At 32.7% G+C, this 23172-nt stretch overlaps 2 protein-coding genes across 2 annotated transcripts; one reads left to right on the forward strand and one right to left on the reverse strand.

Moving 5' to 3' along the window:
- Nucleotides 1-1072: 1072 nt before the first annotated feature.
- Nucleotides 1073-3726, forward strand: LOC125203108 (uncharacterized). Its single transcript, XM_048101396.1, has 6 exons — nt 1073-1199; nt 1693-1755; nt 1847-1926; nt 2616-2724; nt 2810-2969; nt 3049-3726. The coding sequence occupies exons 1-6, from the start codon at nt 1197-1199 to the stop codon at nt 3549-3551; spliced, it is 918 nt and encodes a 305-aa protein (XP_047957353.1). The 5' UTR covers nt 1073-1196; the 3' UTR covers nt 3552-3726.
- A 5838-nt stretch (nt 3727-9564) lies between these two features.
- Nucleotides 9565-10883, reverse strand: LOC125208116 (uncharacterized). The gene has a single exon (XM_048107674.2). The coding sequence runs from the start codon at nt 10633-10635 to the stop codon at nt 9700-9702; it is 936 nt and encodes a 311-aa protein (XP_047963631.1). The 5' UTR covers nt 10636-10883; the 3' UTR covers nt 9565-9699.
- Nucleotides 10884-23172: the final 12289 nt, after the last annotated feature.

The following is a 23172-nucleotide window of genomic DNA, read 5'->3' on the forward strand; positions in this document are numbered from 1 at the left end:
GCTTTGGAAATATGTTGTACGAATATAGGCTCTTGGTCAAATCCAATAATTAAATTAGGAATCGAGAATCGAAGGTCAACATCGGTTCAGGTCACGGTATGTATTTATTTTATGATGAATTATAATCCATAAAATAAAATGGTAAGTCATAAGTGCTCGTGTTATTATGTTAATTATTTACATTTTTGAAGATAGCTATACATACCTAATTTTATAACACGATTTTATGTGCCGACAAGTATAAATAAATTTCCATAATTCTTAGACCAAGAAATGCATCATGAACTGTTTGAGAAAGGTGAAGAATCATTAGCATTAATGGAAGAAAAAGAAAAGGTGAAGATTGACGAAGAAGAATAGCAAAATGAATATTGATCGATGGTCATATATATATAGTGTTCATGTCATCTCTCTCTTTCTCTGTCACACACACACACACTCACTTACACACACTCTATTTGAGTGATCATCTTTGGCTCCTAAAATAATTTACAATCATGAAAGATCATGCACAAAGCAGAAATTATATACTATACGTTTGTGCGTATTCCATTGGTCTAATAATATCTATTTTTGCTTACTTTTCAGATAATGAGGTGGATAATTATTTAAACCTAATAATAACACGTGAGTTCTTATTAACTGATATTATTATTATTATTATTAAATCGTTTGAAACTTTTCAAAACTTTTTGAGAAAACATCAAATGGGAGTAAGATGATATATAATCTTAAATAAATAAAAAACTTAATTAAATCAACATTGGTCTAGAACATACTAATAATTTTTTTTTTGAAATTCAATAACTTTACTAAACACGCAATATTCTTTTGAGTTGTTCACTTTTTCATGATACTAGCTCCTTATTATTGATTTTGGAGACTTGGAGTAGTATTTTCTCTTAAAATTAAACCATGAAGCTGGGCTTTAAATATAATGAGTAACAAATTCATAGGCCCAATAGTAGACCCTTACCCAGTTACAGTAGTGGGCTTGCAGGCGGTGACTTGGCCCAAGTCATCAATTGTCAAAACGGCGTCGTAATTTTATTTTTTCATGAACTGTGAAATAAAAGGGAAGAAAAGTACCCTGGGTTGATTACTTTGATTCAGAGCTATTATCAAAATCAATCAAAGCGTAAGGGATCGGTGGAAAAACCTCCAAGTTTCTTTCGACGATATAACCAGATCGCAAGATGGTATGGAATTCTCTCTCTGATCTTCCTATTAGCCATATGATTATTGAGGGGTTAGGGTTTGTGCCATGGTTTTGTGGTTGATTTATGAATAACAATGTCATGCTACGTGAACCGGGGAAGTATTTGATTGTGCTGTGTAAAATTGAACTTTTTAGATTGATTGGAAGAATTAATTCATCATCCGGGATCAGTTTTAGCTGTTAATATCTTTTACAATGATTCGAGTTAGGTCTTCGAAGTCGAACGTGTTTTTCTTAGATTCAGGATTCAATTACTCGTAGGTGAACAGGAAAGATGAGTTTTTGTTTTCCCCTTGGTTTAAACGGTTTTTGATATTTTTAGATTCTGGGCATCTTAAAATTTTCATATGCAGATCGCCAAACTGACTATGTCTAATTGATGTATTGTAAAATTTTATTTATTGATGCTACTTTTATTCGAATGAAAAGGTTGTTTTCTGGGTGGTTAAATTTTTTATTTTTGTTTCCTGCAGTCGACTCTTGCAGCAGCTCGGGCAGATAACTTTTACTACCCACCAGAATGGGAGCCAAAGAAGGTATGTTTGTGTTTGAACTTCCTCACAAGCATTGCTACAAGCATTTCTATTTGTTTATATGCTAAGAATCTTTTGTTGCATTTGTTTGCAGGGTGGGTTGAACAAGTTCAATGGTCAGCATGCTTTGAGGGAGAGAGCAAGAAAAATAGATCAAGGCATATTGATTATAAGGTACTGAACCAAGCTAGACTAGACTCTAGTTAACCTCTGTTGGCCCCTTGACTATGAATTTTGAAGAGCATGTTTATTTGATTCTGGGTGCTGGACAGAGGAAAGTGATGTAGAGATTCGGACTGGATATGGGTTTTGAGTATTTATGTTGATTATGAGTCTTTTGAACACCAGGCTATACTCCGCTAGTTTTCCAGAGATTAGGTTTTACATTTTCATAAACTTTACAAGCAATAGTGAAGAGATTCGGACTGGATATGGGTTTTGAGTATTTATGTTGATTATGAGTCTTTTGAACACCAGGCTATACTCCGCTAGTTTTCCAGAGATTAGGTTTTACATTTTCATAAACTTTACAAGCAATAGTGATTCAATGAATGCTTTCATACTTATTTTCTTCATCATTTAAGTTTTGATGTGCATGTTTGATCCCAATATGTAGTCTAGCATTCACAAATGGAAGACATGATTTCTTTTAAATTCCTATCATGTGAATTTGATGTGATAAAGAATTTGGCTGCTTAGTATTATGGTTACTGTGACTGTTTGTAGAACAATTCAATTGATGTTCATAGTTACTTGCTGAAGGAGCACCACACTTATGTGAAAATGATGCTGTTATATAAAGTTTGTGCAGTCATTACATTTTGAGATTTGAATGTGTTTATCATTTGCTTTGATTTTCACAGGTTTGAGATGCCTTATAATATTTGGTGTGGTGGTTGTGAGTCCATGATTGCAAAAGGTGTAAGGTTCAATGCAGAGAAAAAGCAAGTGGGGAATTACTACTCTACGAAGGTATTATGTTTGCTTCGAACTGGATGCTGAACTTATTTGTAATTCTATCAGTTCTGCTTGTTATGAATACCTTCTTTTCTTGCAGATATGGAGCTTTAGTATGAAATCCCCATGCTGCAAACATGAGATTGTTATTCAAACCGATCCACAAAATTGTGCTTATGTGATAATGAGTGGAGCCAGACAAAAGGTTGAGGAATATGATGCTGAAGATGCTGAGACTTTGGTACTCCCTGTGGATGATGGTGAGTGTTGTGTATATACAAATAAATGCACCTGGATACATGATCCCCCCAAACTAACCCTTACTCTCCTCTGCTTCAGATAAGAGTAAGCTAGCGGATCCATTTAAGCGGCTTGAACACCAGGAAGGAGATATTAAGAAAAAGAAAGAAGCCGAGCCTGTACTGGTACGCCTGCAGAGAATATCAGACTCCAGGCATTTAGATGATTATGCATTAAACAAATCGCTGCGTGCAAGGCTTAGGAATCAAAAGAAAAGAGTAGCTGAAGAAGAAGCTAGTGCCCGGAAATCAGGATTTGGTTTAAGACTTCTCCCAAGTTCTGAAGAGGATGCAAGAGCTGCTAAACGTATTAAATTTGGTACGAAGTTTGAGAAGAATAGAAAAGACAAGAGAGCTCTAATTCAAGCAGCCTCGATATTTTCTGGATCATCATCTTCTCCCTCTGATAAAAGGCGTTTGGAGCTAGAAGCTAAGAGGAGAAAAATTAATGCTGCCACTGCATCAAAGCTGTTAGCTGGAGGAGTCAAACCATCTTCATGGGCTCGTGACTCTCTCCCATCTCGGAAATCCATCAGATCCTAGTGTGATAACATCTTTGTCGGCAACCTATCATAGATGATTTGAACTCTGGCCAGCAGAGAGATGGATGGGTCGATATCCGTATCAGTTGATATTTCCCAAATTTACTTTCTCAGTTTGTAAATATTGTGTACACTGGAGCCTATGTTTCTTTGACCTCAAATACGCTTTCTTTGTATTTTCGTGTATTGTTGGATTGAGATGCCATTTTTGCTTGCCACTTTCCTCATTGCTAATACCATAATATGTATAGTAGAATTCATAAATTGCATTGTTCCTAATCTTGCGGTACTTTTCTCATTTTTGGATTTGTCTCTTTATAACCAGCGCAAATGTCACGATCCACCTAAAAATTTGATGTGTGTATCAGACAAGAACATCCTTGATGTTGTTCAAATAGTTATCCGAGTGCAACACATGCTTCATTTTATTACCATCTACAGATAATTTAACTTCATACGAAGCTCAGGTTGCATCCATTTTAAAAAATGTGGTGTACAATTATCGAGATGAAGACTTCAAACATTAATATTCCGGACTGAGATGAAATAAAATAAGCGTGGCTACAGTATAAAGAGTAGTTTTGTTTTGCGCAAAAATTTTGGTTACTTTTGGAGTACTTTTTTTAATTTTTTTTTTATTTTAGTATATTGCTATTACTTTTGTTATACTCCCTCCGTCGCACAAAGATTGTCCCATTTTTTTCATTTTGGTCCGTCCCACAAAGTTTGTCCCATTTCACTTTTTACCATTTTTGGTAGTGGACCCTATATTCCACTAACTCATTCATACCCACATTTTATTATAAAACTAATATGTAAAAGTAGGACCCACATCCCACTAACTTTTTCAACTCACTTTCTATTATATTTCTTAAAACCCGTGCTCGGTCAAAGTGGGACAATCTTTGTGGGACGGAGGGAGTAATTGATAGTATAAAACTAAAGAGTGGTTTTGTAATTGTAATTTCTCCTAAATTTTGTTGATGTCTGAGCAATTTTTTAGGATATAGTAGTAAAACATTTCGAATATATTTATTTTATTATATAGAACTACTAAAAAAGTATACTAAATATAACCTATAAACAGAAATATAGTCCTCATTATTAGATCAAAAGAGAAGAAAAATGCCTTAATTTTGATTTTTTACGAATAAATATTTATTAAACAATCGGCTTCATGATCATGGAAAAAGGGCCTCCAAGAAATTAGGGCTCCGCTACAAAGCAAAATTACGACAAGCATATAGTATTTGTTAATTGTTTAAACATACTATTTCCTCAACTTTTAAATTTATAAGTAGTACACTAGAATGCACTACATTGTAAAACATAGGTGCTATACAACATTGAGATATGAAATTTGAAGCGTATAATAAGTTACCTAACACACTCCCTTCTCACGCAATAACCCACAATTCAACTGCTACAGCTCTCCGATGGTAGGCTACACAACTACTACTGTATATCTTGCCAAAAAAATGAGTTCAAGATTTACTTTTTCTAAGTGCAAGATTCACCTTTTCAGCTATATCTTTTCTTTTCGGCTATGATCCAAGGATATAATATAATTGTCCCAATCACATATCGGTATGATCATGAAGTTGTACAAAAAAATATGACTCAGACATGTATGTGTGTGTAAATCTATAGGCAGATTCTATAATCTTGAAATTGGTTGCCTATTATTGGACACAGATTCCACTTTAAACATCTTACACTGAACCATGCATTAAGAGACAAAATTTAGCAACATTACTCTTGTTTCTTTTTCTACCAAAATCTGCATACGCATGCCTTAATTTCCTGTGTGTGTTTCACAAAACAAAATTGCAGGATATGAGGATTTCTACTTCCAAATTTATCAGCCTGCCCTATATCTAACATTTTCTGCAACATTCACATAGCTAAAAACTTCTCACAATCTGCACTCAGTTGAAGACACTATGAAATTGTTAGAGATTTCAAGATCCATCTTCCTAATCAGGTGAGTTTTTAATTCAAGAATTGGAGTCTTTCAAGAATTTTAGCTACTTCAGATTTGATTAGCATTTCTTAGGTTAATTTGGTGCTAATTCTTAAGCTGATAAAAAAAAATACCCAATTTGGGCTCTCTCTTAGAATTAACAAACAAGGGTTAGGATTAATCTTGTTTATTTCAGTTTGATGTGTGTGTGCCGGCATTCATTGCCTTGATGGTTCGAATATTGGGGTGATCAGTGATCACGATTCCATGGTAGTAATAAATCAAACATAAAGTTATGTAGCTACTGAAATTTAATTGAATTTATTCTTTTCTTGGTAATTTATAATGGGGATCAGAGATTTGAAGAAATAATGAAAGGGGTTAATTGCTCACTTGCTCTATTTGACCAGATTTTGCTGAGTTTTAATCTTATACCAATAACCAATCTTATTATATAGTACTACGGCTTAGCCACATTTAAATAGATTTATTTCTCATCAAAATTTTGTTGTTTAGTGTTTTATATATGGTTGTCATTATCATCTTTATTTCTGGTGTCACAACTCACAACCCCCAATTTAAAGATGATTCGTCTCTGTCATGTGGTCCGGTGTATGAATAGATCGCAGTACATATTCATTCAACATTTCTGCATGTAAACTTTTTTTTTTTTTTTTTTGTGGGAGTTTTGCTCTATTTACAAGTATTTTGCTAAATGCCAAGTCGTGGCTTGACTACATTATTGCTGCAGCAGAAAAATACAAAGAATGTGTTCAATGATTCAACTTTATCTCATCTAAAGATATTTGGGAAGTAGATTTGGATTTTCCACTCCAAATGAAAAAGACTGATGAAGGCGAAATAAGATATTATTATCGAATTAATTAATTAAAGGACAGATAGGATCATAGGATGTTTGACTGTTAACTTTACATTATTTTTTACTAGTCCGTATATATTCATATGTGAAATATGTGTGTGTGTGTATCTCTTATAATAACATTCCATTTTGCAGTGAGAATGAAAGGAAAATACAAATCTGGGTTTTTGCAGTGAGATGCAAATGAGGTATGTATAAGAAATGATTGCTGTACAAAACTCTCGGATACTAACATAGAATGTCTTATGCCTTGTTGTTTTCTCCCACCATTATTTTGTCTCTATAGTTGACTGCATTTATTACAAATATTTAAACCCTTTCCAAAACTCTGAAAATCGATAACCCTAACACATATCAAGCACAATTTTCAGCACTATTGTTTAGGGTCAAGAATTGCAGAGTGGATTTGGTATTTATAATTAAATTATTTAATACTAATACATACTAACATACTGCACATATAAAAAGACATTTCTTCTAATGGAGTATATCCTTAAAGGATAAAAACCTAGATTCGTTTCTTAATTACTACTAGTATTTAACAGAATTTTTCAAACTATAACTTCTAAGTCGCCCGTCCAAGCACACCCTAAGAATAAGCAGTGTTGTTAGACAATGCAATAAAGGAATATTAATCTCATTGAAAACTAGAAATACATCAGTAGTTGAAACTTTAAAACCTTGAGGTAGAGCGATTGATGATCAAATCTTAAATTTTATTTCAAAACGGGTGTTTTGGGCTAACTTCCTCGCATTCATTTACATACTATTATTAGAAATCTTGCATTCATGTTAAAAATCTAGCTACCGATTCTTAATACTACTACTATTACTATAATTCCCTTTTTTATGGATCAGTCTTTAATGTTTCTGATATAGTGCCTGACAATTTTGTAGTTATTATTATTATTATTGTTATTATTATTAATATTATTATTGTTATTATTATTATTATTATTATGTATAAAGATGTGCTTTAGGTCAATTCGAGCCGTATGAACGCGAATCACACAAGATTGCAATCGACTTACTTCACTTAGCAAAATTTTGTGAGACAATCAAACTTACAAAATTTTACTACTCCACCAAAGTTACTAAGTTTCTCATTGATCAATTAACTTCGCAAACTACATTAAACAAGGCGTGAAAGCTTTGCCAACAACTTTATTGATAGTGGTTGTGTGTTTATATGCTGAAATAAATAATACAACTAATTACCTACTCATGGTTTATGAGTATTTAGCAAGGCTTTTTTTCAGCAAAATAACATACACGCGATAAAACATCTGTAATATAAATAGAAGCGTTTAATAGTTATAATATGATATACTTGTGTCATCATAAGTATATAGTAGTACACTAGTACTAATTATTTTGCTTTTGTTTGATTATTCCTATTAGTACCTAATTGTACATTTCTGATGTCCTCCCACCAGTTACTCCAAAATTACAAGTTACTCCAACATTATTCATAAACTAAGCCTCTCAAAGAGCTTCAATGAAACACTTATACTTCGTTTCTACTAGCATATACTCCCTCCCTCCCAGTATAATTAATTCGTATTCATTTTCAAGCCGTTGCAAGATAGCTGAGTCGTTTCATTTTCTTGACAAAAGACTTCATTTTTTCATTTGATGTACTCTCTCCTTCTCCCTCATACTTTATTCTCTCTCAATTTTAATCTTTAAACACCAATTTCTTAAATTTCGTGCACAAGATAAACGTCTCAATTAATTTGAGAATGAGAGAATATATATGGAAAAAACCTCCCTAAAAACAAAAAACTCGTGAAGTTGCCTTAGTCGGAGCATAAGTGTTATGAATAATATTTACTAGTACATGCTTTACCTGAGCATCATTCGTAGGCATCGTTCACATTTAGTCTATGTTAACGCTATTTGTTTTATTTATATAGGAGTATTTATTTTTATTCTAATACGTCAAAGTTATTATTCACATCATTAGTTTTATAAATTACATATATATAAAATCTCAATTTATTTATTTTCTTTATAGATCCAAAAACACGTATAAAAGAACAAATTGAGCTTTAATTTTTGTAATTTGTAAACTGGTGATATAAGTAACAATTTTGAAGTGCTATAATCATTAACAAAATATGGATTAAACGGGAGTGGTATTCCTAGATGATGTTGGCATAAAGTATACTAACATAGTAGGAGTAATATTTGTAGATATAGGACTAAAGACAAATTTTAGTCAGTCTCTAATTATGGTCTTCAATAAGGGTGTGGTTGAATACATCCCAGGTTAAACTTAAATTTTAACTTACAATAATGCTGCAGGGATTAGATAGATCATATCTACATTTGAAATATTCCAGAAAATAAGGGAAAATAACAAAGAAAGAACACCAGTGAATATAAAAGTGAACTGTCAGTGCAGATCAGATCGATTTCGCAGCTAGCCCAAGTAATTAAAATATCATACATAGGTTGCTGTAAATAATCAGCTGAATCATACTATATGTATAGCTTCTCACACACAGACTCAGTGGCAGACCAAGATTACCAAATGAATGAAGAAAAATAAATGTATGATCAATCCCATCTCTACCTCAACCAATCTATTTATAACAAATAGTCATAGTAGTTGTTTACATTGTAGTAGTTTTTACTACTCCCCAATTCCAGTTGTTCATCAGAATAATTGAACTTTATTGCTTATAATTTATGCATGGAATGCAATGTTCCTATATAAATTCAAATCTGCCTAACGTAAATGACAAATTGAATTACAGGAAAGCTAACTCTAGAAACAAAGATGCTTCAAAAATTCATCTTTCAAAAATAGCTTCATCTGGCACCTCAGGTACTAAATTTTCAAGTGTTTTTTTTTGACCTCACATATATAGTTTTATATTCCATCACCTTATCGCAAGATATCATTATCCGTTCAACATTTCTTTGGATTTTTGTAAACTGCCATCTTATAGCTTAAAAAAATCATGCCTTGAAACAATATAAGTTTGAATTGGATGCTTGATTTCAATATAACACATAACCCCAACACATGGCCCCAACAGATTTTGCTTAATTAGCTGCCAATTTCAAAATATATCACACAAGAAGGATTAAAAAACACACACTTCACACATTCATTGTGGTCGTGAAAATTAGCAGTTAGTGTGTTGAATTAGATGTAAGCAGTTGGAATAATTGGATTATGATTATAAATTCATATATTTATTTAACCCTATCGGCAAAGGATTATTACATTCAAAAGCTAGGGATTGAAAAGAGTCAAACCGAATCATAAATATTTTACAGATAAAGCCCTCAAAATTATTGATGAAACAGTGGAAAATCCGGGGTGGTGGCTGAGTAAATTGAGTTGTGATTACCTGCATAATTTAGTCTGTCCAGGTCCCAGTTTTCGAGAAATCCCATGAAACTGGTAGTGGGATCGGTGCAGCAAGAGACAGCAGCAGCAGAGCTTGAATTCCCCAGAAGCTTCTCGATTGTTCCGGCATCGGACGGCGGCTGCACGAAAGGGGCGTAATCCTCTAGGCTAGGGTTTGATTCGATGCGCTTCCCCATCATCTTCTCCTCTGTTCTGCTGCGCGCCCTCTCCCTCGCCTTCTCCCTCGACTCCCTCGTGTTTCCTGTTGTTTTCCTTCCCTTTTTCTCCTCCAATCCCCCGTTGTTCGAGCAGTTCTCCTCGATCCCGGAGATTACCTCGCATTCCGACACGAACGATTCGGTCTTTCCATCGCTCATTGTGATGGAAACATTGTTCTCTCTCTCTCCAACCTCCATGGCCAGCTCCTTGATGGCCTTCTTCGATTTGGTGAAGAGCCACTCGATGGTCTTGCTGGCTTTGTCGTACCCCAACATGTCTTGGAGATCGAAGAATTTCCTTGCCACTTGAAGGGAGAGCCTCATTCTCCGGTCTCGGATCCCCTGCGCCGTGCAGATCTTGCTGTGCCGGTCTTTTTTCCCGGTTCGCTTCCTTGGAGGGGCGGCCGCGATGGCTTTGGGGTCTTTTTTGGTGATTTTTTTAGGGTGATCTGATGAAGAGGATGGTATTGGTAGGGTTGTGGGGATTGAGGGTTTCGGGAGGATTTGGTGCAAGGGAAGCTCGTGTTCGTCGAAGAATGGGGAGGGGAAGTTGGAGAAGAATGGGGATTCATCGTGTTTGGAGAGGATAGGGTTGTGAATTTGATCGTAAAGCTGAAAAGGAGGCTTTTTGAAAGAGGGGTTTTCTCCAAATGGGAACATTGCTGTGGGTGTCTTGGGCGTTGCTAGCTACTACTTGTTTTTGTGTCCTTTTTTCATTACTTTGTTGGTGGAGAAAGAATGCACAAACTCATTAGAGAGAGAGAGAGGTGGTGCTGGTGCTGCAACTTAGTAGTGAATGTTAGGGCAAGAGCGTGGCTAAAGTGATGCAAGTACATAACATGACTAGGTAGGGATGGAGGAAGTGGGGTCGATTTAGCATGATTAAATCTTTTGTTTTTGTTTAATTTTTAGTTTAGGGATCGATAGTGGCATGTAATAGCCCCACGTAAGTAGTAATAGATTAGATTGGAAATTAAGCTAAACATGATGTAATTTGACCATGTGTAGTACTCCATATATCTAGAAAGAAAAACCTAACACTTTTTGCACCCGGTTGTAGTTAGACGTAGTTTGTTCCCCTTTCTCATTTTCCCAAATGCAAGTCCAAGGTTCTTGCAGTTTTTGTGAATCATAAAACCCAAGAATAGGATTCTATTCGTATGAAAAAAAAAGAATTAAAAAAGACCAAACTGATATAGACCAAACATGAGAACTCATCCCAAAAGACTAGACTGTTAGGAGAGAGTCCATTTAGTCTATATAACATTCGACCCTCTTGGGAATTGAGTCCGTAACATTCGACCCTCCTTTAAGGGCCAACGTCCTCGTTGGTAACGGCCACGACGGAATATTTGCCCGGCCACCACTCCGTGTGTCACCACTCCGAGTCGGCCCCAAACGTACTCGTTGGTCGTGGCGAATTCGTTGCCCGGCCACCACTCCGAGCCGTTTGGGCTCTCAATGAAAGAGCCAATTGATACAGACCAAACAGGAGAACTCATCCCAAAAGACTAGCCTGCTAGGAAGGAGAGCCCATTTAGTCTATATACCCCACACTAGTTGTTCTCACAACCGATGTGGGAATTGAGTCCGTAACACAAACTGAATGCTACACATATATTATTAGGCATGTGTTAATTCACAAGCGAAACAAAAATTTTGACTTATGTAGTTAATTGTTCATTGGAGAGGAGAGTGATGAAAGAAAATAGGTTTTACTCTTTTAATATCCTTATTCACAAGATTTTCTATCATATAATTTAAGGTTGTTGATTCTTGAAACCTTTTTTATGGAAGGTAAAATATCTGATGAAGATTAAGTATCCAAACATATATATCCAATTTTGTTTATAATTTCCCTTCCATTTTGTGTGTTCTTCATCTTATTTTTGTTATCATCGGGCATAACAATTTCAAAAAATATTGCACATGGTTGTATGAAATCTTGGAAAAGGATTGAAAAGAATTTCCCACTCTATATATAAACATGTTTGGATCATATAATATGCACACTGGTTCGACATAAAATTGCATTTGAGACTTGGTCGGCTGGGATTTTATCTAAAGAAAGCGATGCCTATATATAGGTATATTATTGATGCATGGGTAGATTGTCAAATATTATTAATTATAGAGTACTATTTTTTAATTTATGGCCTTATCTTTTGTCTTTATTAACTTCCTTTTTCACTAAACTCCCTATTTATACAATTTTTGTTTTTTCTGTCTCTTAAAAGAATTCTTGGATCCTTCATATCAGTTCCCTCTAATTTATAGAATTTCGACTCACATTATAATTTTTTTTATTACTACTATGTTTAACATGTGAAGTTTCCTAATTACTACTCCTACTGCACCTTTTTAGAGATAGATCTTCAAAGGGTTGTTCAATTAGTATTCATATATGTTGTGATTAACTCACATGGGAGCAGGTGAGGATAGGGCTACTCGTAGGTAATGGACGAAGACTGATCTTAGCTGCTTTAATTTATTAAAAGATTTTTACTCATATTTAATTAACAAATGGAGATCAAAACAACATATATAGTGGTAATTTGCCTCCAAAATCCCAACTTAATTACCCAAGATTAATATTAATGACTTAATTATATTTTATTTTATGATGTATTTTGTTGTTTAGACATGTAGGTAGGTGTCCTCATAAGCTAAAACACATAGGGACTATATGGGTGGGAGGACAATTATTAGAAGCTGTATTTAAAACTGCTTTATTTCCATTGAAGGCCTTGTTTCTTTGACCATATGACTATATGTCTCTTTCACTACTAAGTCTAAAGTTGATCTGAAACCCTATCTTCCTTTTAATTTCATTTTCATCCACCACTTGCTAACTCAGTAACAGGAGTGAGAGAGAAAATTGAAAATAATTTACAAGAAGGGAAATCAAAATCAATTTTATTACACACTCAGTCTAAAGAAGTTTGTAATTGTGAGAATCTCACAGTTGGCTGCAACTAAAATTACGAATTCTTTCTATGTTAATTCCTCCTTTGATCAGTTAATTAGCGGATGGAAATAATCCCTCACGCTAAAATTAAGTAAATTAATTAAATAGTTAATGTGAATATATGATATCAATTAGTTATACATATAAAACAATAATCATCAACTAAGTAGTGTAAATCGATTAGCATATAAAACAATAATAAATAAACTAACCAATTTAAGAACAATTCTTGTCGATCAATCAGAAATTACATTTACTTACTATATATTTCGTGCTTAACTAATTAACTAGCTATTGCATAAAGCTTAAATAGAATCACGAAATAAACTCAAATTAATTTTCAGCGTGATATACTCCCTCCGTCCCATTTTTTTGTTCACTTTTGCTATTTTTATCCGTCCCCCATTTATTGTCCACTTTCTCTGTTTACCATAAATGATAAATAGATTCACATTCTACTAACTCATTTCACACGCATTTTATTATACAACTAATATTTAAAAATGAGACTCACATTTCAATAGCTTTTCAAACTCACTCTTCTTAAAATTCGTGCCGAATACAAAATGGACTAAAAATGGGGAGCGAAGGGAGCATCATTCTATATCTTTATTTTCATTTATATTTTCTTAATTGTCATTCAACTATATACTGTCACCACATATGTAGCAAGCACGAAGAATCTTTGCTGCATTGACTCGATGTTGGCTTAATACTTGCTGAATTTCTCGTTCCAAAAGAATTTTTCAAAGTCACAATATATCTGAAAAGGAAAGGAACTGCATACCACATCAAGCTAAACCCCTCTTTCTTGGGGTTACATTACGTGTATAGATAGTACTCATCTACTACTACAAGTACATATTGTCCCCAAAACAATAATTCGAATTATTGAGATCAATTAGGAATCATCATTCGAACGCTAGTTAAAATCATAGTAATCTTTAATTATACATAATCACAAATTTGATTTCCAATTTAATCATCCAATCGTGAGACGTCGATCGAGGTATATAGCTTCTTTTCACCATATGTTTTGAAGTTCAATTGAGCAGTCTGATTATATTGATATTTAATTAAATTTGTGTAACTATTAGTATTTGTCTTGTGTTCCTAAATTTTCAGGCAGTGGTATTCTAAGTTGAGCTCAAGTTGGAAAGACTTGAGTTTGATTTGATACAAGTCTGTCAAATTTGAGGCGTCCCACTTCAACACATATTGCAACAACTAGAAACCCTATTTACTAGATACTCTCTCCCTATATTTTTTTAAAATAATTTTATATCCTTCATATTTTGAAGTGATGATCGATCATTTACAAGTCACCTAGAAATTAAAAAAAAAAAAAAAAGAAGATGCATTTGTCCGATTAATGGGGTATATGAAGTACTATAAGTCACCTAAATAGCATCTCAACTACCGTATCCAAAATCTCTGCATAATTAATTAAGACCAATTATAGGTGATTGTTTGAGAATGTCAATTGGGTCGGATTCGTTTTAATTATCGGATCTTTTATGTAGATGAATATTGTGTTAATCTTTTAATTACTGTATAAAAAAATCAGTTGTTTGAAAAATGAAATGGTGAAGTAGAAAATACACGTGTATAATGAAATGACATCGAAGTCCACGTGATTTGATGAATGATAGAAACAACACAACATTTATGGTCATCAAAATACACATGTTTTGACACCTCACCTATCGCTGCAGAACTCGGACCACAACACTGTATAACTGGCTTCATCTCTATTTTCTTGATATTTCTAATTTCTGACCTTCAAAAACATTCAATGCACCAATTATTATAGTATCACGGAATTTTATTATGCTTGCTTATTTAAGCAATGAAATCATTTCTATTAAGACACATGGACAAAGAAGAAATTACGTAAAATAAATTAATCATTTTCTTAATAATATCCAATTAATTTAATTATTTAAATGATTTTCTAAAATTAAATAAATGATTAAAAATTAAGTGAAATGGATAGTTAGGTTAATGCTCAGACCAAATTCTAACCTAAACTTGTGAAGCCCATATCCAAACTATAATTAAGTGAAACTAAAATTGTGATAGTAGATAATGGCTCTTGCACACTATATTCAGAATATCAAATGGACAATGTGAACCGTAACTCTGGACATGTATCAATCACGTTCGGCCCATTAAAAGAGCTGGACTTACATTCTCTTAATAATGAATGGGAGGGGGGAGGGCTCACAATTTTTTATCCGACAAAAACACGCACGTTTAGAGTTTGGTTTCTTATAGGATCCACCTAATTAATAAGAACCTGAAGATTTTGGACTGGGTTGGGTCGGGTTAGGGTCGGGTTTGTGTTATCTATTAAGAAAAAAAATATCATTATTAATTAAATAGATATTAAACTTTAATTTTAATTATTTCTATTAATTAAAAAATTCAAATGAAAACTCTCGTGCATATTAGAAATGTATACTTTATCCGTCCCATCAAAATAAACACTTTTGAAAAGACACAATTTGTAAGTGAGAGATAATTAAAAAGAAAAAATAATTAAATTATTGTTAGTGAAGAATGAAATCCGTGTATATTTGCTGAAAATTTTTTTAGAGAGATATATTTGCGGAAAATCAAAATAATATATTTAGTAAAAAAGTATTGTAATTCATTGACGTCGTTTTGACATGAGTCCAATAAAGTGTAATCTTAGAGTGTCCACTATAGTTGGCCGGGCCAAGCCACAAAGTGTGGCCAGGCCACAAAATCGTGGTCGGGCCACCAATGCCCATGTTTCCCACTATAGTGGACATGGCCAAGCCACCAAAAAGTTTAATTTTTTTCATTTTATTTATATTTTAATTAAAAATGGGTATATTTATAGAATTTGTGCAGGAATGAGGTAAAAAAATGTGTATACTTATAGAATTAAAAAAAAAAATCAGAAAATAGAGAGAGCCGCGGCCCGTGGCCGCTGCAATAGGAGAGCCACGGCTCCCGCCCAAGAGCCGCGGCCGGGCCACGATCTTGGCGCTCTCATGGGCGCACCCCCCCCCCCCCCCCCCCCCCCGCGCCATGGCCGCCCATCCCTGCATCCCCGTCACTGTAGGGAGCCGCGGCTCGCGGCTCTGGCGTGGCCCGGCCGTGGCTCCCCTATAGTGGATGCTCTTATGCAGTCTGGGCTTGAAGACTTTATTAGAGTTGCAGCTCTACTTTCGGTCAAGGCAAGAATGGGAAAACTGAAAAGATATAAAGACAGCATGTTTTGCCATGATATAAGCGAAGCCTTATAGTTCTACTGTTCTAAAGAGAAAAAAAAAAGGAAGTCTAATTACTTTTCACATTGGCTACTTAAAAATAATAATTATGTTTCAATAAAGTTTAGAACATAATTTATGTTTATGTATTAAGTAAAAAATTAACAAGACCAAATCATGGTTGACGTGCATATGGTTGAAACTGAGTTCAAAATTATGTATCCAAATTTAATAAACTTGACGCTTAGTTTCCTAATGAATTACTCACTTCATTCCACCGTAGTAGAATCATTTTGTCATTTTAATACGTTTCATATTAGTGAAGTCATTTCCCTTTTTGGTACAAGTCAATACATTTTTTGCATCTATTTTATTTTCTCTTCGTCTTTCTACTTGTTTTATTTTCCTAATTTATTTTTCTTTTACTTAATTCATTTAATACAATTTTTTTAAAAATTGTGTGTCGAAAATAAATATTTCTACTACTACGAAACGGCAGGAGTATGAAATTGTATGTTAGATTCTAGCAATTATTTAATCAGTTTTTATCATGAGGCCTGCAATTGCCGTTGATCGATTCTGACTTTTCATTTTTAGACTACCTGGACTTATTCAACAATATTGCTACGTGGCCACGTTATGGCCAACCATAAACTGGTTTAATAGCAAAAAAAACCGGTTTACTACAAATTTCCGGTTTAGTACTACTTGATTTTACTTTTATATATATCCTTTCAATATTTGGAAGAGAAATTGGCGGTCTCGCTTCTTCTTCTCCCGCCAGCATTAACACAAAATGGAGCCAATAGCCATTTTTAGTTTCTGTCAGTCTCACCCATTTTCTTTTCGCAATGATTTGTGCACAAAATCCTTAATATACAAAACTTAAGTTTTTCGTATGAGTTTAGCTGTATGTCAAGCATAGAAATAAGTGTTGATTTTTTTACTTAAGCTGGAGCTGAGAGAGTTGTCGAGCAGGATGATGAGAAGCTGGCCGTCGTTGAGTATCCGGGCGCGTGGTCGCCCTGCATAACTTTGACGTTTTGGTTGAAATTCACGATCGATGCAGCTGCTGATGTTTTAATTCTCTGGAAATTTCCGATAGATTTCTTAAATGTTTTTCGTGAAATTGTTTTTCATTATCTTTAAACTTCGATAAATCAATAGAATGACTTTTGATTCTTTTTGAAGAAGTGTTGTTGCAGAAAAATGGATATGGCGTACGTAAAACATTGGAACAAGAGACAAGGAGGATGTGTGAATAAATTGATTTTATGGTCAATTCTAATTTTCAATTTTGATAAATTTAGTCATCTTGATAAATGTAGATGTTGTGGATAATTAATTAAAGCAACATGCTTGTATTTAATCAAGCACGATTAATCATGCCATTAATGAAGCATGCTAACAAGAGAGTTCGAGGATATTATTTCAAATTTAAATTTAAAACTATTCTCTCCCCGTGAGAGCTACTACTAATTAGTTAGTTCAATGTTAAATCAATACAATCAGTAACTCAATCACAATGTAAACAATAAAATTTAATTCTCAATTGAATTTAAAATTCAACTCAATTGTCTAATTTTGCAAAAGGTAATATATTATCATTTTATTTGTTTAAAATAATAGTAATAAATTTTAAGAAAAATGCAGAATACAACATAATACTTATTATTTAAAAATTATCGATTACAATTAAAAATAGCTATAAAAATAAAACAACAAATAATCCTTAAATAAATTTGGTCCAATATAATAATCTAATAAATTAAGAAGGTTAATGGGACTTTGAATTTATATTAATCAACTAAAATCAATCAAGTAACTGAAATAATAACAAAATAGTAATATTTGACATTATAATAATTCAAAATTTATTAACAAAATAACAATAATAATAATAATAATAATAATAATAATAATATAAACAAATGAACACATTGATTTAAAAATTAAGAAAACAGATTACTCAACCGAATATAGATTAGTTTGATATTAAATTAAAGCTATATCGAAATGAACAAAATTCAATAGTGGTTAGTTTCGCTTAAATATAAGATGAAACTAAATTATTCAGTTAATTTAGTTAAAATTGAACAATTTAGTAGTGATTCACTTAAATATAATGCAACTAAACTATTCAATTGAATTTAGAAACAATTAGAACAATTCAATAATACTTAGATCCACATAAACACACGACATAACTAAATAATTCAATTAAACTTGTAAGTAATTGAACACATAATCAATTGAACAATTCAAAAGTGATTAGATTCTTCAAAATATACGACGTAACTAAATAATTCAATTGAACTTAGTGTAAAGTGTAAACTGAACAAATATTTAATTGAAATTTTCAATAGTGCTTAGATTCACTCGATTATAAAATGCAACTAAACAATTCAACTGGACTAGGAGTTAATTGAACATAGAATTAGTTGAGTTCAGTTAGATTCATTCGGTTGTAAGATGTCACTAAAAAGTTCAATTGAACTTAGAGTTATTTGAATATATAATCAGTTAAATAATTCAATAGTGTTTAGATTCTATCGATTGTAAGATTTAACTAAATAATTCGATTGAACATAATAAATTGAACAATTCAATAGTGATAAGATTCACTTGAATTGTGCTGAATCTAAAATTCACCTTAATTGTCCATTTACATCTAAAACTAGAATATAAAAGGCAAATAGATTAAATTGATATACTTGAGATTTTTTAATTGATACTACTCGATTCAATTAAAATTTAGATAAAAATAGAACAATTTAATATAGTGTTTAGATTCATATCAATACTATACCATAATATAGTGAATTTGTTTAAATTGGGATGAAGTTATACATTAATCGATTGTTCATTTTAATCTAACAATCACCTTAATAGTTCAATTACATTTAATAAATAAAATACAAAAAGTAGTAGATTAATTTCTTCAATTATAATTTCCAATAGGATTGATTTTCTTTAATGAGTTCACTAATACAATTATAAAATTTTATTTTAAGAGTTACAACTAAGATTCACAGTTATATATTTTAATTTTATAAATAGATTTTGTTAACTTCTAATTTAATTTCATAGTACTAAGAAAGAAAAATCTTAGTACTAAAATGACAGCCGTCGTACCTTTACTAACATGTACAAAAAATAATGAGGATAGAAAAGGTTTGTGAGTTTATTCTCTTTAATTTTCAATCACTATTGAGTACTAATGAATCTGCTATTAAATGGAGTAGTAATTAATGAGGATAGGAGTTAAATTTGTTATTAAGTCGAGTAGTATTTAATGAAATCTTTAATTCAAATTTAAAATTTAAAAGAGGCTGAATTATCTATTAATGATGATTTGGGGGAAACAAAGACTAAAATTGAGGGAAGGACATTTAAATAATTTTAATTTTCGCATATTTTTAAATTGACTAAATTAATCCTGTGGCTGGCCTTAATGTGGTCATTTAACGTCACTCCTGGTTCAATATGGAAAATAATTGGATTCGTGAATCAAGCGTCATAATATGTCTTGTTCCACCCAAAAAGAAAAAAATGATTTTGGATACTAATTAATTTGCTGGCCACAATTGATCACATTACTTTCCGACAAATAGACAAGGTTAGTTTTTATAATACATGACACTTAGACCACTTAGATTTTTCACGGTCCACTAACACGAACCATCCCTTTCATCAAATTCTCTTTTTTTTAAACAAAAATAAAAATAAAAAAAAAATAAAAATTGACACCCCAAACGTATGAGCTTCAAGATTTTCATTTAAATTTTGGGATTATTTAAATACATTGAATGGCTATATTTAATTAGATAGTTGTTAGAAGTATGGAAAAAATTGTAAAAAATTGTAATCCAGGTTTGAGGTATGAGGTAGGTATACACATGGTAAAACATTGTCATCCAGGTTATAGGAAATATGGTGTTTTTGAATTCTCCAAGTATCAGGAGAGATTTGAGTTCACGACGCATTAATTTCTTTCTTTTCTTATATTTCCGCCTAAATTTCAGCTAGCTTTGACTGCACTGCGCAATATTTATAGTATAGGGATAACTTTCTCCACAAAACTCCGATTGAGACGTGCTAGATATCCACGCAAAGCTATTTAGATGACGAAGAGAATGGTATGCATTAAGTACTTATTGGACTTCAAAATTGCCGAAAAAATCGGCTTGAACTGACGATACTGCACCTTGGCCTTTTTGCACCTTTTAAAGTATTTTTCCGTTATTTTTCAATAAAAACGTCAAAATACTAAAATGTATAAATATATGAAATAATGAACATAATATACATGATCAAATTTTAAACGAGCCAAATCTAGGCCTTACAAAAATATGCAAAATCCATATTTATCAACTAATTACTGCCCCTTTAATTACTCTGTATTTTTGAAAATGTGTACTCAATTGCAGTTTTTGGATTGAAAACCTAAAGCCGAAAGGCACTTTGCAAGATTTTGTTTTTTCTTGCAGAAAAAAGCAGAAAGCTACATATATTTTTATTATCAATTCTAACTTAGAAAGCGTTCAACGGTAATAGAAAGAAGATTATCTTTTTCTGCAAAAGAATGATTTTAGTATAAAAAACTTTATGGCTTGTGAAAAACTCTAAAGGACTATAAATACACACACTCACACATTTGATGCTAAATTAATCTGGTGCTTTATCTTGGAAGGAACCATTGTAAAATTAATCAGATTCCACTAGCTTACTCAGATTTCAGCTTTTTATTTATTTACCCACTTTGTGGGGAATTTTCTTGAATATGGACCACTTCTTGTACTAATCATTCAAACCATGGATTTTATTCGATCGTTTGCATTTTATCTCAATTAATTGTGCATCATTAGCACATAAATTAGTAATGATTGACTCAACACCCAAAACCCTTTGAGCACTTGAAAAAAATAGCATGTCATGTTTCACTCTCATGTCTTGCTTCATAAATGATACATATCGATTCTCAAATTAGCATGTGGCAAGCACCGTTGCACTCTTATAATCAAAAAAATTAAACAATTAATAGTAGGAGAATAGAATAATAAGGAGGCCGTACCCAAATTCCAACTTTTTGAACCAACCAAACACACTAAACATGCAATACTAAAGAAATGTGTTTTAGTTACTAAAAAGGCGAAGAATGCACATTTAATTATGATTAAAGCCATGAGGTTAGGATTAATAATTTATAATTAGCACTACTAAATGTGCTTAGTGGAGAGGGGACATACGTCATGCAAGCGTGAGACTGATGTCATCATAAACCCCACAAACAAGCTTACTTTATCGTGGCCTATTGTAATAGTGGCCAGTGGGGGTTGGAGCTATCATCAAATCTTTGAAAATATCATTAAAATGACAACTTATATATGATGATAAATAAACATTATTAACACTATCATTGTAATTTATAATATGAAAAACCCTCCTCTAGAAAAATTGATGATAAAGTATGGGTTAAAAGGTTATGGAAAATGGGACCAAAGCAGCCATGCGTGTGACCATTTTCCAGAACTAGCTAGGGTTTGTCTTCTATAACCATTGTCTACTTTGTCGGACTTCTGACATTCGAAATGATTAGTCTAGATTAAGTGAAATGTAAAATTAACAAATTAATTCACCAAATAATTTGGAAACGACAAATTAATTTTGGTATAGAAAAAAAGCATATGGCTAGATAAATTTGGTGTGGTCTGGATGCAAAGCCGAAAATCTCTCTCACGTTCACTCTCCCAAATAAGGATGAGAGAGGTAGGAACAGTGAATTAAATAATGGTGCTTAAAAAAGGAAAGAGAGAGAATGAAAAGTTTAGTAGGGTTAATGATATTTTTGTTCGACTTTTGTTTTTGTCAGCTACAAAGCCTTCTTATTAGCTGTGTAATTACTCAGACTTTGTTGGTCATGACTCCTAACAATGGTGAAACACTTTTTCTTGTTTTAGTAGTAGCATCTTTGTTTTTAATGATCTTGTCTATTGTTCCTTTTTCTTTTCCTAGAATGCAGATCCCTCTAGTTTGAATTTTGCCACTTTGATGGAAATAATAAAATTAAATTTAGCAATTAATGTAGTACTATTTCTTTAAATAAAACTCAAGTAACAACAAAAAACTATATTTGAGAAACCCTAAATTTGAAAAACTTAGGTCGCTTTCACATTATCTCATTCCTTAGTAACAAACTTTCAAATCTCAGTTAAATTAATGACCAATATTAATACTCCATTTAGTATAAACTTGCATACACATAAAAATGAGAAAAGGGACAGCTACATTAATTCATTAAAGTTGAGAAGCAACCTAGCTAGTGTTCAAAATCCAAATCATAAGAGGGCATAACCAGACAAGAAGAAGCTGCATTTAACTGTACTGTTTTCTTACAAATGCCATTTTACTATATTCATCATTATTCAAACTTCCCAATAAAGCTTACTCAAATATGATCAGTACCCTTTCTTCCGCTACACCTCTGTTTATGTATCGACAAAAATGAGATAGATGCATTATGCATATAATTTCTTTATTTAATGCATTTCTAAATGCAGTTTGTTCTGCAAGAAATTTTTAATCCGAAAAGGGACAGTAAGCATCAAATAGTAAATGTCATGAATACATGCAACTGAAACCGAGGTAGGCTAAACCTATAGAGACACAAACTGTATGCAAGAGTAAAGAGAGAACCTGGAGACGAGGAGGGTGGGTGGGTGAGTGTGTTCCAAGACACAATGATTGCATGGGGCCTAGGGAAGCACAAAGGCTTGGCGTGGAAATAGCCATTATATTGAAGAACGTGGGATACTTGTTTAATTAATACTACTATAATTCCTTTTTTCCGTCTTAATTACCATCATCAATCACACACACTAATTACTAATTAGGCTTCATTTGTCTTTGGTAAGTCTCTCTCTTTGAAAATCTAGTTTGTTTGTGCCGCAGGAGAGTGTAATTAAGTTACATCCCTATGCACCTAAA

The sequence above is a fragment of the Salvia hispanica genome, chromosome 6 (assembly GCF_029641045.1).
Source record: "Salvia hispanica isolate PSC_SH4W2 chromosome 6, Shi_PSC_v1, whole genome shotgun sequence".
Classification (NCBI taxonomy): Eukaryota; Viridiplantae; Streptophyta; class Magnoliopsida; order Lamiales; family Lamiaceae; genus Salvia; species Salvia hispanica.

Bases quoted from the DNA above. Each gene is read 5' to 3' on its own strand.
- LOC125203108 (XM_048101396.1), top strand. The intron at 1,756-1,846 runs GTATGTTTGTGT...ATTTGTTTGCAG, and splicing joins CAGAATGGGAGCCAAAGAAG to GGTGGGTTGAACAAGTTCAA. The intron at 2,725-2,809 runs GTATTATGTTTG...CTTTTCTTGCAG, and splicing joins GGAATTACTACTCTACGAAG to ATATGGAGCTTTAGTATGAA.
- LOC125208116 (XM_048107674.2), bottom strand. From the start codon at position 10,635: ATGTTCCCATTTGGAGAAAACCCCTCTTTCAAAAAGCCTCCTTTTCAG.